This window comes from Platichthys flesus, chromosome 17 (assembly GCF_949316205.1).
Source record: "Platichthys flesus chromosome 17, fPlaFle2.1, whole genome shotgun sequence".
Lineage (NCBI taxonomy): Eukaryota > Metazoa > Chordata > Actinopteri > Pleuronectiformes > Pleuronectidae > Platichthys > Platichthys flesus.
Window position 1 is genome coordinate 4339205 of NC_084961.1, and position 18585 is coordinate 4357789.

The following is an 18585-nucleotide window of genomic DNA, read 5'->3' on the forward strand; positions in this document are numbered from 1 at the left end:
CCTCAGATCATTGACTGTGTGAATATTGCTTGTGCGTGTTATATTGGAGTTCCGCAGGTCTGCAGAAATGCCACGGAGGAGGTCGGCTTGAAAATACCAGGTCTCTCATCCTGCTCCTGTTCATTAGCTGAATGTCAATTCACGTCTGCTGCTGGTGGAGATGGACTCGGCTCCGTGCAGAGGGGACATGATGTAATTTGTGCGAGGGGAACGAGATAAGGGATGGAGAGTGAGAGTGAGCCGGCTTTACTCGCCCATTGTGTTTATTTGTGTGGGTCTGTGTGAGAAGAGACGCACACAGGGAGGACGGCTGCGTTTCAACTGAAGCTGGATTAAGACTCGTGTTTGATCTCACCGGGCCTCGACCCTGTAACCACGCTGTGTGATACAGGTAAAGCTTTGTAGCCTCGTGTGGTGGATGTTTCCCAGTGAACATGATTACACTCACACCCAGTGAACCTCTTTGTCGAGCTACGATGTAAATAGGGATGCGGTGGCCTTGGATCTGTAAATAAGCAGGAATCTCATTGGTCTTTCCCAGCAGAACTCAGTTACTAATCCGTCTCTTGTTTTGACTTTTGAGAAACAGTAAAGAGGGAAATCTGGTCTGCAACAGGGCAGCAGCAGCTTGCGTGGGTCTATAAAGGGGGGCTTTCAAACTGACCTTGTTTATTCCAGACCTTCACACAAACTATCATGTGAGAGGTGGCTCCAAAAGAGGTGGAGGCCTCAGTGCAGATCAAGATGAACCAATTAGAGTGGGTTCAGACTTTTGGATCAATTGCAGGGAAGAAGCCTCACAATCAAAATTGCCCTGAGTCTTTGTCTCTGATAACTAAATTAATCAATTCATTCATTGTCTTCACTCAAATGGAACAACAAGTCAATTTAATTATAAAGTTTATGGTTAAACTCAAGCCTCAAAACGACATAACAACATCTTTTAAATTTTTTTTTAAATATACATCGGCTAATTTATCTGTATCACACATTTTTACTCACTGGTTATACATGGCCACATTAACACTAGGAAAAGTGGTTTAAACAAACCTGCTCCTTCTAAAAAACAATATTTTTAAAAGTAAAAATAAGTGAGTATCCTGAGTTGGTGTTTGTATCTGTAGGTGGACTTGCTTGACAAGTTTGCACTTGTGTATGATTGTGTGTGTGTGTGTGTGTGTGTGTGTTTGTGTGTGTGCAAGTGTGTGTGTGCAAGTGTTTAGTTGCGTTACCTGCAGCAGTAATCTCTCGTCTCCCTCTATAACGGCCTGGTTCCACTGTATGATGTCTGAAAACGGCAGCTCCCAACCGTTACTCAGCAGCACGGGGATACACGCCGCCTGAACACACACACACACACACACACAGACACACACACACACACATATGTAAGAATTAAGGGAGTCTGACAGAGACACGGACGATAAACCAACTGATGTGTGTAGAACAGAGGACCCATGTACATCTCTGGTGCTTTGATCAGCTGCAGATTTGACTGAGCTCCTTCCAGCTCAGCTTCTCTTTGGCAATTAAACACACAACAGTACAAACCACAACTGCACGGAAAACAATACAATCTGTGTGAGCCCAGTCCCAGCTGCTCGGCACTGTGATATCACAAGTAATATGATCAATGTGCCTGTGTGCACATGAGAGTGTGTGTGTCTGTGTGTACACGTAGGATCCCTATAGGTTGCTGGAATGAGCAACACCTCCTATCTGTCCTTTCCCAGGATTCCCGGGGGGGGTTGTCAGAGACTGTCACTCAGACACATGCAAACACAGATGTGGCTGACAGGTGCTGACTCTGTGTACTAATTAGCTGCAGCTACTGAGGGACACATGCAGGGAAGCAGGTAAAGAGAGGGGAAGGAGGGAGTGAGGGATGAGAGGAGAGCAAGAAGGAACCGCTGGGTGCGTGGAGACATCATGTGTTATTGAAGTTGATTTTTTGATGTTGCCTTATCCCCCTCGCTCGCTGACAGCTTTTTGATGTTGTTCCACTTTTTTGCTTTTTTTTTCCTGAGGTCTCCTTTGGTCTCTCTCTCCTCTCTGCACGTCTATATCCCTTCTTCTCTCTGTTCTCCCCTTTTTCCATTTCTCTCCGCCGCACTCTCATCCCATCCGGCTCTCTTCCTCTTTTCCGACTTGTGGTCTGGAGTGTTGATGTGACTGGGTGTTACTTTTTTCTTTTCTTTTTTCTAATTAAACCACCAGAGAGCAGCAGCAGGCACAATGGGTGGAGATCAAATCTCCTCCAGTGGCCCGGTACATGCTCCTGCATTTCATCTGAGGACAGACCCGCTGAAGGACACTCGAGCTAATGGGGGGGAATTGTATGTGCGTGCGCCTGCATGTGTCCGTGTCGACCACCGGTTGGAACAAGGTCACACGCAGACTCTCGGAAGTGATAATCCAAGGCCTCTAAATTTGAAATGCAGCCCGAGGCCTTGCCTGAGTCTTCTCCCCCAGAGATGAGACACTCTGTGGGGGTGAATTTCAAACATTTCAAGCGGCCACTGCCTGGAGGTAGGGTCATATGAAAGCCTGTGTGCCGTGTCGTTTTTCTGTGGGGGGGTTTGTTTATATGTGGAGGTGCAAAGGGGAGAATTTGGGCAAATGTGAATGAGGAGAAGAGGAAATGTGTCTCTGTGGATATTGGAAAACTGGCACCAGGCTCGCCACCACGCTGGGAGTTGCCAGTTCTTCTGTGGGCTTGGCTTGCATCAAAAAAACAAACATATATATGATCCAGAGGGTCTTGAACGGAGTAAAACAAAAAGAGAGGTGGATGCAGGGAGAAAAAGAGTGAGAGTGTGAAAAAAGAGGACAAAGAGAGGAGACAGGAGGAGGAGAGAGGGACCTTCTCATTCCTGCTGCCAAACCAAGTGGGCTGTGTGTGGATTTGTCCATTCAGCAGACATCGGCGGTGGGGCAGACTGCCACTTGTGTGGATGCTTCCGGAACATTCATGCACACATACACACAGACACACACACTACACACACACTACACACACACACACACACAGCCCTGGAGAGCAGTGTGGCCAGGGAACCCTGTAGCAGCGTTCTGCAAATCTAAAAACAGCCACTACTGCTTCCTGCACTGGTGTGAGGCCGTCCACTTGGGTGGCGGCGAGAAAGAAAGAGAGAGAGCTACAACAGACTGACGGCTTCAAACTGTTAAACTCCTCGTCGTTTGTGCACATTTCACTGAGGGACTCAAACTCACGATTCCAGCGTGGGTGTGCGGCTCCACGTGCATGTTAATGGATCCGCTTTCGTGTAAAAGGCCTCGCTCGCAGCAAATAAAGCCTTAATGGCGAGATCTGCACTCAACGCTACACAATGATCCTGGGAAAACACTTGCAGATGTGACCATTAAGGTGTCGATAACCTGGAGACTAATATATATAAACATTCTGCATCCTGTGCACTATCATGCTGATTTAACCGTATATAAACTGGATCCCGGTGGACTGTGCCTGTTTCCTGTGAAAGTGCAGTTTAACGGTGTTGTGCAGAGGAAAAAGCTGCAGCTAATGTTTCTGTGCGATTGTTGTGTTGGCACGTGGCAAAAACGACACTCTAGTGTGCTCATGCAGGGTTAATGCGGTTGTTCAATGCAAAGAGATTCAGAAGTAAAGCTGGAATAATACAACTAATGAGACTTTGGATATTTACCTGTAGTGACTCCAGGAAGCGGAAGGAGCCCAGGCGTCGACCTCGAGGCACCAAGCAGAAGGTGGAGTTGTGGAGCAGCTCCTGGTAGTCAAACCTGAAAACAAGAAGAAGTATGAATCATTAACATATAGTATTCTTTTTATATATGTATTTTTTTAAGTAGGCGTATAGGCAGTGAATACTCATATACAATAAAAAAAGATGTATATGAACAGAAGGACACATTTCCAGCAGCAGAACACATCTGGTAATTGATTGTCCTTGTAAAACCACAACTTGAAGGAGGGAAAAGGTCATTGACGCATATGAGAGCTGTATAATAGTTATTATAGCGGAGCCACGATTCCAAATCAGAGATAAATCCAATATCTGACGTCTACAACTGCATGAAAATGAGTCAGATAACCAATCAGATCCGAGTTGATTTCCATTTCAACTCTTAAAATGGCGAAATGTGATCAATCGATTTAAAATGGCCGAAGGACAGCCACACACTCTCCCTCTGAGATGTGAAACTCTGCATCTGTCACACATAAAACCTGATTTGTGCTTTTCATCGCTGATATTTACTCATAACCGCTCCGATTATGAGCCGTCGTAAATCTTCCCAGTTTCTTCTTGCTCCCCCTCCTCTCGCATGTTGGCTCCACTACAGACAGCTACTGTACGTTGTAAAATATATATATATCCATCCCTGAGGGCATGAGCAAATACGCCTTAATCCCTGTTCTCTATTGATTGATATGAGTGTGAACTTGTGCCAAAGTGAGAAAGTGCCCTGCTCCCCCTGTCTGCTGCCGCGCGTCAGAGACCTCAGGCTCATATTTCATACTTGTGTTGTGTAAAAGAAATGTATAATCAAAAGAAGCCGAGTGGAAACCTGTGAGTCAATGCTCTGCTTCAGTGGTGCAACGGCCTCGTGGTAAAAGAGCTGCACACTGGTGTAAACAGATTAATGAAACAAACAGCCTCTTATGGGAGAGTTCAACTTTCCCCCTCTCGCTTGTTCCTCCTCATCTCATCATCCCACCCGGCTTCTCCTCCTCCTCCTCCTCATCCCTCCTCCTCCTCCTCCTCCTCCTCCTCCTCCTCAGCACTCTGCGGTCTCTCTGCATGCAGCCCTCCGCTTGTTTATTTGCAGAGGGAACGTCAGAGTGAAATACGCCAGCCATTAATCTTCCCAGTCACTCAGTCATTTATTTAACCCTGCGTGAGTGATGAGGCGCAGGCCCCTCTCCTGCTGCCTGCATGAGAAAACCACGACTTCACTGCTGATGTTGGCATTAATTAACACCTCTACACTCGGTGCCTGGACGTCCTGATCTGAGTGCATGTCCCTGGGTGAGAGTGCATTCAATATGAAGGTGTCAAAACACACACATGCACACACACGGGCATCAGTTTGCTGAAAGGAAGCCTTGTTTGGCCATTAGCTTTGGGTTCTGCTGTGATATTCCTCCACCTGTTGACAGAGCTTTGCCATCACTGCTGCTGCTGGTTTACATATACGTGTGTGTGTGTGTGTGTGTGGGCGGGTGATGGATCATCCTGCATCTGCGGCAGTTTAAATCTGCAGCGTGGAGCGTGGACGCACATTTCAAAATGAATCTCCGGGCGGAAAAAATTATCCATCGTGACTGTTAAGGAGATTTACACGACGTGTTTCTGAGGGATGTTTGTGTCCAAATCTTGTTCTGGGCTCTGGGTCAACACTTTGCGTTTCGATTTGTGTGAGCAGATGAATGTGTAGATGGCTTCTGTAGAACTCCTGCGTGTATTCATGTGTGAAAGAGAGTAAATAAGTGTGTAACTGAGATTGTGTGTGTAGCTTTCAAAAGTAAATATATTTGCTTCTCCTGCAGTACATTGGGTGTGGGTAGAGAATATATTACCATCCTCCTGGTAATGTGTGTGTGTGTGTATGTATGTGTGCAAGTTGTACATGTTTATGTATGTGTGTGTCTGCATGTGTGCAAGTTGTACATGTTTACATTTGTTAGCATGTATCGTGCACAATGTTAACCAGTGGGAATCAGCACGAAGTGAGACTGAGTCGTCTCGTCTGAACCACTTTCCTCTCTGGGCCTGCTGATTGTGTGTGTTTGTGCATTTGTGTGCGCTTGATAATGCAAAACTGCAAGTCAGCTTGTGCATGAAGTGGTGTGTGTGTGTGTGTGTGTCTGTGCCTGTCTGCAGATCCAGCAGTCTGCTGGCCGCTCTGCCTGCTACTGTTCTTTAATGAGGGATTGTACTTACAGTAAATGCAGGGAACAAATAAATCATTTAACAGCACTTTGTCTCTAACAACAAACGACTGGGCTGCTGCTGCTTCTCTCCTTCACTCTCCTCCTCCCTCTCTCCCTCTCTCCTTCTTTTCCTCCCCTCTGCCCTTTGTCTCAGCGTTTTTCCTTTGAGTCTGCAGGTTTTTGTTTGTGTGTTCTCTCTGTCACACTGAGAAAACAAAAGTTGCAGTGTAGTTGCGGTTTGTGTGTGCAAACGAATATGTGTCCTGGATTATTGCACTACGGCAAAATCTCCTGGTGTGTGTTTGAATGTGTGTATGTGTATTGAAATGTTGGTGCACACACATTAGAGCTGAAACAGGCAACTGGCAGGTTATCAATTAGATGATGGAGAGAAAACTGAAAACAATTTGAATAGTTGATTTAAGTCAGTTCCACTGCTTCCTACCTCCCTGCTTTTTATTTTTCTGTTATTATAGTTAACTCAACATATTTTGTTCTTCAGACAAACTGAGCTCTACAAACATCATGAATATATCAATTTGACAGTTGACACAGAAAAAGAGAATTTCTTTCAGTGAGCCCCAGCCAACCATTACTGTTGTCTAATCTCTTCTAGCTATTCAGACCATGTTGTTTTAGTTTGTTGAGGGTTTGAAGTCTTTTCTCTTCAGCTCTCTGCAGGACTCACTGATGAAAGACACAAGAAAGATGAACTATGTTGTGATATTCTAAAGTTTCTGGGAAATCCACAGAGAAATAGATCATTTCACACAACAGCCACACAAATACTATGTTGATGGAAATCCAGTATTGCCATAAAGAGGTTTTACTCATTTGTGCAACGTTATCCTCATACTCACAATCACTGATTGACAAATGTACATCATATTACTCAATATACAGTATTATCATATCACACGAATACGAACGAAGAAGAAAGGGAGAAAATCCCCAGAGTGCCTGTTCTACCTCTGAAGAAAAAGAGCATTTGCATGTGTGCGACGAATGTGACAAATATCTGAGTCAGTGTGTGTCTGTGGGGGTTGTGCGGTGTGTGTGTGTGGGGGGGGATTGGCTGGTGGCGAGACAGTGACTCACCGTGCATGTGGTCGCACGCATGTCGTGTCGCATTGTGCACAACGAGGCATGTGGTGCACGCTCGACCCCCTGCATGCTAACGTGGGGAAGCATGCATACAATATGTGTAATGTACACGCATGGTCCTGCACTTATAGTACAACACCAGAGGGTAGGGGAGGGATGTGTGTGCATGTGTGTGTGTATGCGTGTGTGTGTGGGGGGGGTTGTACTGGGTGGCAGTTTGGCACGATTGTTATCTGGGAGCCCTCATTGTGAAGGACCTCAGATCGTTGTGTGTGGAGGTGGATTACATTACACACTTGATATACTGGTAGATTGTCGTGGTGTCAGGGTTGTGTATGAATACTGCGACTACACACGGGTAAACATGCAGCTATGAAGGCAAATGTTTACTGTTCTGTTGAAATATGAACAGAAATTCAGAGGGGAGTTTCTTGGCGTCTTGTTCTCGAGTGATGGGGGGGGGGTGGAGCAGGAGGTGAAGGGTTCTCGATGCAGCAGTCGATCTCGGGTTTGAACCTCACCTGTGGGGTCACGAGCTCTGGAGAAGAACCAGATTGCAAACTGCAAGCGGCCTGAATGAGTTTTCTCTGCATGTGGAGCCAGTGGAAGTGGGTCGGGCATTTCATCAGGACGGAGGTTTTCTGAGCCGACCCCACTCAGGGCGTGGATCACAGAGGGCAGAGCCAGAACTCACTGGAGGGAGTTCACATCCCATCTGGCCTGGGGCGGCCTCGGGATCCACCAGGAGGGATTTTAATGCACTTTGTGTGTTGGAGTTTTTCTGATTGTTTATACACAGTCATTTGTGTTTAATGTGTACAGATTGTTCCTGCCCCCCCTTCACTGTTCCAGGAAGTCAGATACATACTGTTATTAAATATTAAACATGTAATACGGAGCCGGTATATGTAAAGAATAAGAGAGGTTGGTTGTGTTGTCATGACTCACACACAGACACAATCACACACACACACCGATTTAGGCCTGGTCTTAATATTGTGATCTTTTCTTATATTTTTGTCTCAGATAAAAACAGACGCACAAACAGACACAGGACTTTCTCAAACCCACCCACTGTCTCTCTCTCTCTCTCACACACACACATACACCCACAGACACAAACACACACAGTGCACAACAGTCTCTTCATGCATTGTGCATCCGTACGATACCCCTATCATCAAAGCTATGTTTTTCTAAGACGGCCCCACTCTGAGTCGGCCACAGTGTGTGTTTTTGTGAGCGTGTGTGTGTTTTTGCGTTTGTCTGATAAGGAAATCTGCTTCTCCTCAGCACCGTCCAACTGAGATCGCCTCCTTCCACACAAACACCTGTCAGCTCCGTCCCTCCCTGTCTCCCTGTCTCCGTCCCTCCCTGTCTCCCTGTCTCCGTCCCTCCCTGTCTCCTCTCACCCTTCATTTTGTCTTGACCATGATTTTAAGGTTTTTAGTACAATAAACAAAACTGCCCCTCACCCACTCTCCTCCTCTGTCCTTGTTGCCTTTATGTTCCCTCATCCCTCACTTACAGACACTTAAGCCGCTCTAGATGTGAACTCTGGAGTTTGTCTTTCACATATGAAGAACACAGACGAAGAACAGACTAATGTCCGGGTAAAGGAGGACATCACATCGACCCTGGTGCGGCCCCTTATCGCCAAAAGCTCTCGAAATCTTGTTGTCTGTCCAAGTTGAACGATTTGTCTCGGCTTCTGCAAACATTACACTTTTACGTCCATTGCGTGTCAGAAATGTTGTCATTATTTACCAGACATTTTAGTCGGGGACAGGCAGGAAAAGTTCTAGAAAACCGCCTCTATCTGGAAAACAACCTGAGTTTGGTGCATGTCTGAGCATCTTTACTGTTTTAAAGAATATTGACCGAGTGAAAGCAGAGAGGTGGAGGTGTGTGTGTGTGTGTGCGTGTGGGGGGGGGGGGTGGAGGCTCCTTGATTGACAGCAGCTTCTGCTCGGTTGATCTCCACGCTGACTTCCTGTAAAAGGTCAGATGTCAACAGAGCATGAGGCCGTTCAAGCATCTGAGTGTGTGTCTGTGTGAGTGTGTGTGTGTGTGTTTGACCTAAGTTATGGATTAGCAACCACGGCGCTAACAGGCTGCCATCGATACTCTGTACTCTTCATTACCGTGTGCACCAGCACAACATGACCTGAAATGACTGTTGATAATGTCAACGCACACACACACACACACACACACACACACACACACACACACACACACACACACACACACACACACAATTGAACTTATTACCAAAGAGATAGACCTAAACCAGAACAAACTGTTGCTCCATCACTCTTCCTGAGTTATATAAGGAGGCAGGTTTGTGCCTCATGTGCTGCGCTATAACTTTTTATGACTTTTACATTTGTTTGCTATTAAATCTATAAATAAAGAAGAAGAGAACAAGAATAAAAAACGGAGCAGGGGTTCGGTGCAGGCGAAGCACTGAAGCAGTTGACATCAGCTGCTTCTTTCAGACTTCACATCGACTAGTTCATTCATTCATTTGTTTTTTATTCATTCATGCATTCGCCCACCAACCACTGGAGCTGAAAGTGTCGTTGAATCTAAGATTTTAGATTCACAAACTAAACTGAGACGAGTTCTGTCAATGTTGCCACAGATTCTAAGAAGTTCTCAGTCAAGGAGCAGAGCATGAGCCGCTGTTGATAGAAAGTTCCTTGACATAAAGGAATAAGTAGATCAATTGAAACGTTGAACTCCATTAGAAAACAGATGGGACATTGTTAGTGCTTCTATCTTCTTCTTCTTCTTCTCACTGTTTGTTCATGTGTTCATTTTTTAGGTTACTTTTGGTTATTAAAAAAAAGTACAACGTCGTGACTGACGATTGAGACTCACTCGCTATCGGTGAAGCTCTCATACAAGCAGGACATCATTACAGTGACGAAGGAGGAATGAAGTCAGATGTTTAACTTGCAATGTTTGTGCTCCTGCAAAAATAAATAACTCATGTAGCGAGAGCAAAACCACATTTACACTCCTTTAGAAAACATTCTCATTTGTGTATTTAAGAGCTTTCGTGTTTACAAATCTACACTTTCATCCAAAAGAATCACACGAAGAACAAAACTAAAACGTTTCTAGTTTCTTTTACCCAAAGGTTAAGTTTAGAATGAAATAACTTAAACCTTTAGATTCCTGGGATTGAGCTGACGCGGTTCCAGAGCAACCGAGAATAAGCTGTCACTGCTGTATCACAACTGTATCACAACTGTATCACAACTGTATCACAACTGTATCACAACTGTATGAAAGTGAGGCAGCATCGAGAGAAGCACAACGTCTCTGTGTTTTTCCTCCTGGGCTGTAAAATAAAAAGCTTCACAATAGCTGTGTGACTGCAGCTGCCAACCCACTGTTTCACTGGAGGGTGTCGAGACGCAGCGGGGGGGCAGGAGGGCAACGGATATTTGAGGAGGGAGAGAGGGAAGAAAGAAAAGATGACAGGAATAGTGGAAGAGAAACACGGAGATGGGGAGAAAATATGTTTGTGGCCAGCTGCTGCAGCCACTGGGATTCAGGAGGGGAGAGAGAGAGAGAGAGAGAGAGAGAGAGAGAGAGAGAGAGAGAGAGAGAGAGAGAGAGAGAGAGAGAGAGAGAGAGAGAGAGAGAGAGAGAGAGAGAGAGAGAGAGAGAGAGAGACAGAACTGCAGCTCTGTCTGCAGGCAATGGGTCAGGAAAGAAATGAATACTGTATTTAGTGTTAGAAAAGTATTACGTGGACAATAACGTGTTTTTTAAATTGTGAAGCTTGGAAAGTATGAGATGTTAAAGGTGGGTGGGGGGGCGGGGGGGGGTGCAGACTGAAAGGCAGGAGGCTGAAGAGACAGTTCAGATTTCAGTGAGCGGAGGAATGACGTCTTACAGTGTCCGCTTACATTAAACATAGAGGAAGAGAGAGAGAGTGTTCATCTTTGTGTGCAGGGATATGGAAGCACCAAGGCCCATAATCTTCACTTCTTCTCCTCCTATCTTCCCGTCTTCATTTATCTTTTTTCGTCTCATTTCATTTAAATCCATCGTGTTTGCCGGGGAAGGTGCAGCCAGATGTTAAATCCTGTCCTGCACATGTTGCATGCACATGTAAGGAACGGACTGTGTGTGGCTCTCTCTCTCACACACACACATACACACACACACACACACACAGACACACACACACACTTCTACCTCGCGCTCTGTAGCAGATGGACAGATAAGCCATCTCTCCTTCAATCACTCTTTCTTCATCATCATCTTCTTATTCACTCTCTCACTCTGCCTCCTCATCCTTTACCTTCTTGACGGCCATCTATAGTATCACTATCTCAACGACAGCTTATCACAAAGAATTATATAACTCTTTCACAAAGACGTAAAAAGATGCTGCTCAGAATGAATATAAAGTAAACTTGGGAAAATGAACATTGACTGAGCTGCGTTTTGGATGGAATCAGCTACAGTTTTGAATTATTCTTTGTATGAAACAAACAAGAAACCGGAGCTAGACATATCCGCTAGATATTCAGCAAAGTATTGAGATGTTATGAAAGTTTAGTCCGACATGTGCATCTCACCGACAGTCGTCCTCTCTCGCCACGTGTGGTGATCTAGTTAGTTTGTGGACGGCGCGGTGGAGCAGAGGTTAGCCTCTCACCTGGGGGCCTCGGCTCTGTGATGGCTAAACGACCCATAGGTGTGAATGTGAGAGTGAATGGCTCTCAGCCCCGTGAGACCCCCCTCCCCCCCTCCCCGCCAGCCTCGTGCACAATGTCCCTCAACCCTGCAACCATCAAAAGATAAGTGCTTTAGAAAATGGAGGGATGGAGGACGGTTGCTCGAGTGCTACTATCGCAAGCATTTGTCACAATAGAAAAGAAAACACAACAAAATGTCCTTGTGTGTGGTTACAATCACATCATGATGTGCTCTGAATCATGTATTTAATATATTTATACAGCTTTTAAGGGCTTAGTGGGGGAGTTCAAATAAAGTGTTACCAGTTGTCTCTGGTTTGCCAGGGTCATAGTCTTTATCATCCAATTTGTAAAGAATTTCTAATAATATTTAATGTTATAGAGAAATACTTTAGATTTTAGGTGCCGACCCTCGATCGTAACAACCACTTCCCTGATGTGTGATGACCTTTGGGCCGAATGTCCAATCTTTTCAGAATAAAACTCTCAAATCAACTTATTGGAACTTTTGACAGCCACTGTTTATATTTCTTCATTTTTAAAACTACCCTGTTTATCTTGAAAATTAAAAAAGACGCAGTACATTTATATTTCGAAGCTAAAAGGCGACTTTAAAAGATGAATAAACTGAAGCTGTATGTTCCATCTGTCATCCACTATCTATACTGCTTATCCTGTGAGGGTAAGCAGTATAGATAGTGGATTCACATCTGCAATTTACCATTTGAAGTCTGAACCTGGCCCCCGGCCGAGCTGGGATTTGAACCAGGAACCTTCACAATGAAGAAGCAGAAAGACAGAATATCTGTCTGGGGGACTGGGGCCTTCTCGTTTCTCTCTCTCTCTCTCTCTCTGTGTAACAGGTGGCTCGGGCTGAAATCACCATATTTTATTCAGATGTGTGTCCTAGCCTTCGTCCTCCCTCCGTCTCTCTGTCCCTCTGTCCCTCCTGTCCTGGCTCTGCAGCAGTGTTTCAGATAATAGTCGTCCACCGGGGTTTGGACACGCGGGCCTTCACTGACAAGGCGGTTCATTCTGAAGCCTCCAGTCGTCCTCTACGTCTCTCTCTCAGTCCAGCAGCAGACTCACTAATGGATTTTCTGCCACGTAGCTTTGTCTCTCTCCGTTACAGAGAATCATTACCGCTGAAGGCTCGAGTGCTCGGCTAAAAAGGAGCCATTTCTTTTCTTTCAATTGTTTTCCCCTTTGTGAGGATACGTCGAGTGAGTCACTGTTTCCTCAGAGGGAACTCTTTAGCTCCCTCGTTATTACAATAAATCTTCACGTTTTCTTGGCTTTAAAATACACGTCCTCTTTAGCCTAATTACATAAACAGCCTGACAACACAAACAGCAGCAGAGCAGCCTTTTGTCACAGAACAGTTTAACCAAATTCATTTCCTTCTCATCTAAAACAGGAGGGGCGAGTTTAGACTCACAGGAATAGGAAAGAAGAAGTTAAACACCTCAGCTGCACAAAATTAGGTTTCTGACTTTGGAGAAATGTCTTATTTTATTATTTTAATCCAGGTTCTAAAATGATTTAAAATGAAACAATCTGAAAATAAAGATATAAATCTGTTTAAATGTATATTATAAAAGCAAAAAACATTTTCCTCATGATAATCTGTGTTGTTAAAATTAAGTAGACGCCAACTTTGGATGAAGTTTCGAAGACACGATATAGAGTTTTGGTATCAAATTAAAATTGTGAGGATTATTTTGTTTAAAACGGTAAAAGTCCAAACAACTGGACATCCCTGATTTAACCAAAACACAATTGGGCCTAAAATCCATTAACAAATCAATTTACTGTTATTGCAAATGTCACAAATGTGTTTGCGAGAATGCAGATGTTTGTTTTTTGCTCCATTTCTGGTTTTGTACCTCAACATTCCTGCCGTCCTCCAGTTATTATCTGTGTTGACTTGACACAGGTCCTGAACTCTGCGAGACAAACCACACATCCACTGCTGTTGCTTCTGGACTCTGTGCTCCGCTGCACATACGCTCATCATGTACACAAATACACTGACCACCGGCCACCCTGTCATTACACACAACCCCTGCTCTGCTGAGTGTGTTCCTGTGTGTGTGTCTGTGTATGTGTGTGATGGTTTATTTGAATTCCACTCTCCTACTCTCGTCTCTGCCTCTTTGTCTTTATCTCTTTCTTTCCCACGTCTAATTACTCAGAGACGGGAGGACTAAGCTCTCTAATCTGAAAGGCTCTGATCCCCCCCACCAGCTGATCCCGTAACACTGTTACTTACACCTCACACACGGAGGCTCGTACGCTAGCACACGTGCAAACACACACGTGTGCTCGGCTGCAGACAAACAGACATTTGCATGAAAATATATTTCAAATAAATAAATAAAAGTGTGATTAACATCCTTAATTATGTCCATATTATTACACAAAGTGAAGGGCAGAGATAGTGGAGGTAGAGAACGTGTTTCTGAACCTTCCTCTTTATAGATTCTGAATTCAAGGATACTCTAAATGTTTCAGAGAATAACTGTGTCACTCTCTCCTGCTACAATCTGCTGAGAGCTTTTAATATTTCCCTCAAATTTGTCCGCCGTTCATTTAATGACAGAATTGTGCTTTTATGCAGATTAAGGCTACATTAAATACCGCTCTTTAAGTAGTTCCAGCCGGGCTTATCAAAGTGCTTCCACTAAATCTATTTACAGTAGCCTTAATTTTACATAAACCCCATGTTTTACATGTTTAGCAGAAAAAAAAAGATTTGGTAAAAAGCATCAAATAATGCAGGTTTTTAGCAAAGGAGGACAGGAGGATTAAAACGTGCGTATTCAGGCGTCATCACTACAAACCCAAACGAGCTGAGAACCCTCGGTCCTCCTCGGGCATCAATGCAGCGGTCAGATTCATGTGGTGCCCAGAGAGAGGGTGTGACAAACTCCATCGTGTGGGGTTGTGGGTTATATAAATAGAAACGGGAGCACAGCTGTCCGTCCATTAGGCTAAAAGCACAGCAGCACAGGAACACGACGGTGGAGTCAGAGGCCGGAGAGAACTGAGGATGTAGGAGAGAGGGAAGGAGGACGGAGGAGAAACCATGAAATCTACAAGGACAGAAATAGGTTTGATTTCAAGGATTGAACAAATCCGTGTAACGAGGTGAGAGACGTAGACGTGAAGAATCAAACGAGACGAGGGAACAAACATGTTGGTTCTTCATCACAGGTCCCAGGGATCTGCTTGGTGATGGTGTGATTCATGATGAAGGGGTGGTGTCAGGCCCGTCTTCTGTCAATTAGACTGGATAAGCATTCAAACTGGCCCCAGACCCCAAGAACTCCCAAAACCCACTGTCCCTCTGCATCCCAACTGGTTCCCCTTCATTTGATTAAACTGGAACTCGTGGTCTAGTGTGTAAATCTAATACTGAAATGCAAAAACTGATACTCTAGCATTCACCAGTTCAGTGAATGTGAGCTTAGCATAACACTTGCACTTGGTTTTGTTGGGATCAACCAAACGAGATTCAATTACTTCTAATTAATGAGCTTTCAAGGTGCTGGAACGAGCCGGACTTGCTTTGTCCAGTGCTTTCGTACGATGCTAAGCTAAGCTAACAGGCCACAGGCTGTGAAGAAGACACACGAAGGGAACATTGACTCTGTCCAAGAAAGCAAACAAGCATATTCAACGAAATGTCAAACAATTTCTTTAAAAGTCTTGCTCGTTTATTTGGCTAGGGGTCACCTCAACCTCACTTGGTCGCTCATTCACTTTGAATGGTGAAACTTCACATGTTGCCGAACTGCATTGTGGTTCTGTTGCTTCCTAAACCCAGGCACCAGCCAATCAAATCAAGTTTAGGGTTGAAATCAAATGTTAAACTGGTTCTGGAGAGAGGAGGCCTGAGGCAACTGGTGAACCTGGTCTGTGTGTATCAGGTCGAGCAGTTTATTTCCCATGCACTTCCCTTAGCATTGCATTGACAGCTAGCATAGCACATTAGCATTGAAGTCAGCTGTGTAGCATGTCCCGAGCTGGGAGCTGTGGGGACGGGCTTATGGAGTTTTCTCTTTTATCGAAACCCTGAAAGAATATCATCTTCAAAGTATTCTGACTTTTTCATCCTGTTTTCAAATGAAAATCTGCATTTCAAGATTTATTTCAGAGAAGAGAAAAGACAGAGTAAAGGAAATCTCTGCACTGGAGAAAGAGAAATGAAAATTGATTTAAGAAAATTCTTGGAGAAGAGTTGATTTGTGCAGTGAATATAGATTGAAACTTATTCTTAGTAGTTGAGTAAGTATAGGATTTCTTGCAGAGTGGAGAAAATGCATCAGACACCAGAAGAGAGGGACACGCAGAGAGAGAGAGAGAGAGAGAGAGAGAGAGAGAGAGAGAGAAAGCAAAGGTAGATCTGGGCAGAAAATGAAACACAGCATGCGTCCCGGGTTGAGAAGAAGAGAAAGCTCGGTGTTTGCCTGCCCACCTCCCTCAGCATGCAGGAGGTGTCTGCCTCAAGTCTAGCGTGACTGATGTGGAATCAGGTTTTCTGCCTATAAATACAGAGCTGAGAAAGGCAGGGACTCGTCCATTTCCTCCTCCTCCTCCCCTGTTTTCCTGCACCAGGCGAGTGCGTAGGCCACAACTCTGCTTTCATTTTCCATTAGGGTCGGATACTTCATTTGGTATGCCCCGTCGCAGAGTGATGGGGGGGGGGGGTGAAGGAGGAAAACCCAGAAAGTGAGAGTCTTTCATTACTGCGCCTCGTAACTAATGATGTTGGGAGGGATGGATACATGAGGGAGGGAGGGAGGGAGGGAGGGAGAGAGAGAGATAGGGGTAAGCTGGAAGCAGCGTAGGTGCATCAAGTCTTTTGGGTGAAACGAGAGAAGAATTATTTATAGTGAATTTACACATCAATGACAGTTTTCTCTCCTTTGTGATTTCCCTGCCTGCTCGCCGAGAATACAACGTGTCGGGAAGTCGAACAGGACGGTTGCACGAGCTGCACTTGTGAGTCTGCACACGTGATTTCGCGGGAGAAGAAACAGTTTGTGTCCTTGTGAGCTGTTAATTGTGCGACGACAGGAAAGTGCAGACAAATGGTTTGTTTGCTTCCTGTCGCCTGTCGGAGAGTTTCCAGATCTAACAAACATTAAGAAACACATCATGGAGTACAAGGGGACATGTCTTAGACATATAAAGTGCTTGTAGACATTTTGAGAATATGGTGGTAATTGAAAATCCTAATATTACAAAACTAAAGTCGTAATTCGATCAGAAAAAGTAAAAAAGCATCAAAAGAAAAGAGGGAAAACTCGACTTTGTTCCTTAAATCTCCTCTTTTCTCTTGAGTTGATCCAAACACTCTGTTGTACAAACACACACTGACGCACAGGGGCCGACAAACCCCATCAGCTGCACTGTCCAAACAGACACAACAACAGACACGACAATGTGGAGCTTTACGAACGCCGAGTCAAACCGCTAAAGCCATTAAAGCTATTTTAGCTCGGAGCAAACAGTGCCACATATAGACAAGCAGCTGAACCAATAGAGGCGGTGGAGAACGCCCATACACAGGTGGGGCTACAATAGGTATGGCTGTCATGCGGCGGCTCCTTTTGAAGTCAAAGACGAGGGAACGTTTGCAGAGGCTACGGGATCATCTGTGCATGTGTGTGTGTGGGTACGTGTGTGTACATGTGTGTTTATGTACACCCGTCAGTCATATATATATATATATATAAAACGCTCTTTTCAGGCCCCCCTAACAAAGCCTCAAATAGCTCCTCTGGTAACATAAAGGCCACCGTGCCGACACTGTGTGTTCCCTTTGCTGCAGAGGACACGTGCAAAAGTTTCCACTCGCAGGTTGAACACGCCTCCGACTTATTTTCGGACTTAATGAACATTATGTCACAGGAGATTGAATCAAAACGACTCTGAGTTTAGCTTTTTTACGACAAAACATAAAAAGCGGAGGACGGCAGCTTGTTTAATGGAGCCATCTCTAAATAGAGCCTCTGTTCATAAAGTCCGTCCACCTATCATAAACCTTCACGGTCGAATAAGTGGGATTGAGTCTCCCAGGTGGCTCCGCTAAACTTAGCCTGTGCACGAGGCGTCGGTGGGTGTCCTGCGCTGGCGTTTTGGTTTTCCAGGGAAGAACTTGATTTTTATACTTAAGCAGATTTGGGTAAAAGCCGTAGACTGCATGTATGAAGATGGCTGATATGACAGCTCACGGAAAGTGAGGCAAACACTCAAATGATAAGAGTGCAAGATGGCGGCACCTGTACCCCGGATATATTAGCCTAATTTTTGTTCAACGGGAGAAAGTGGAGATTTGCGTGGTCCATCTCAAGAGCAGCTGTTTCCTGACATGTTAACTTTTAGGGGGATAAAGCAATAGGTTAATATAAATCTTGATATTAAAAAACATGTATAATGGTTCTTTCAATTATGATCAAAACAAAACTTAAATCTCTTTTTAATTGCCCGACTATGAATCCACTCGAGTAAACAAATGCAATTTTTCATTTTGTTGTACATGAGACGTAGCATGGAGTGAATATCTCTTTTTAATATTCATCCTCCGTGATCCTCTGATTGCAAAACCCCCAAAATGAAACATATGCACTGTAATTGCATGACATTAGCCCAGTTTGTTATTGTGAGGAGGGTGGGGGGGGGGGGCTGTTGTCTGTGTGTGGTAGAGGGGGGACGACTAAAGATCGCTGAGGAGAGTTCTCTGCTGTGCGACTCCCTGGTGTGAACATAATCTGCCTCCACGATATCTCGTCTTCTATTAATAGTCGCAGGTTTTAG

At 44.7% G+C, this 18585-nt stretch overlaps 1 protein-coding gene across 1 annotated transcript in view; it reads right to left on the reverse strand.

Annotated features, from left to right (window-relative positions):
* The window catches only part of LOC133972416 (exostosin-1c), a 72108-nt gene that overhangs the window by 8852 nt on the left and 44671 nt on the right, over nt 1-18585 (reverse strand). The window contains exons 3-4 of the mRNA XM_062409864.1: nt 3687-3780; nt 1233-1340 (exon numbers count right to left, since the gene is read on the reverse strand). Of these exons, the coding sequence (XP_062265848.1) occupies nt 1233-1340; nt 3687-3780 (202 nt within the window). The remainder of the gene's footprint in view (nt 1-1232; nt 1341-3686; nt 3781-18585) is intronic.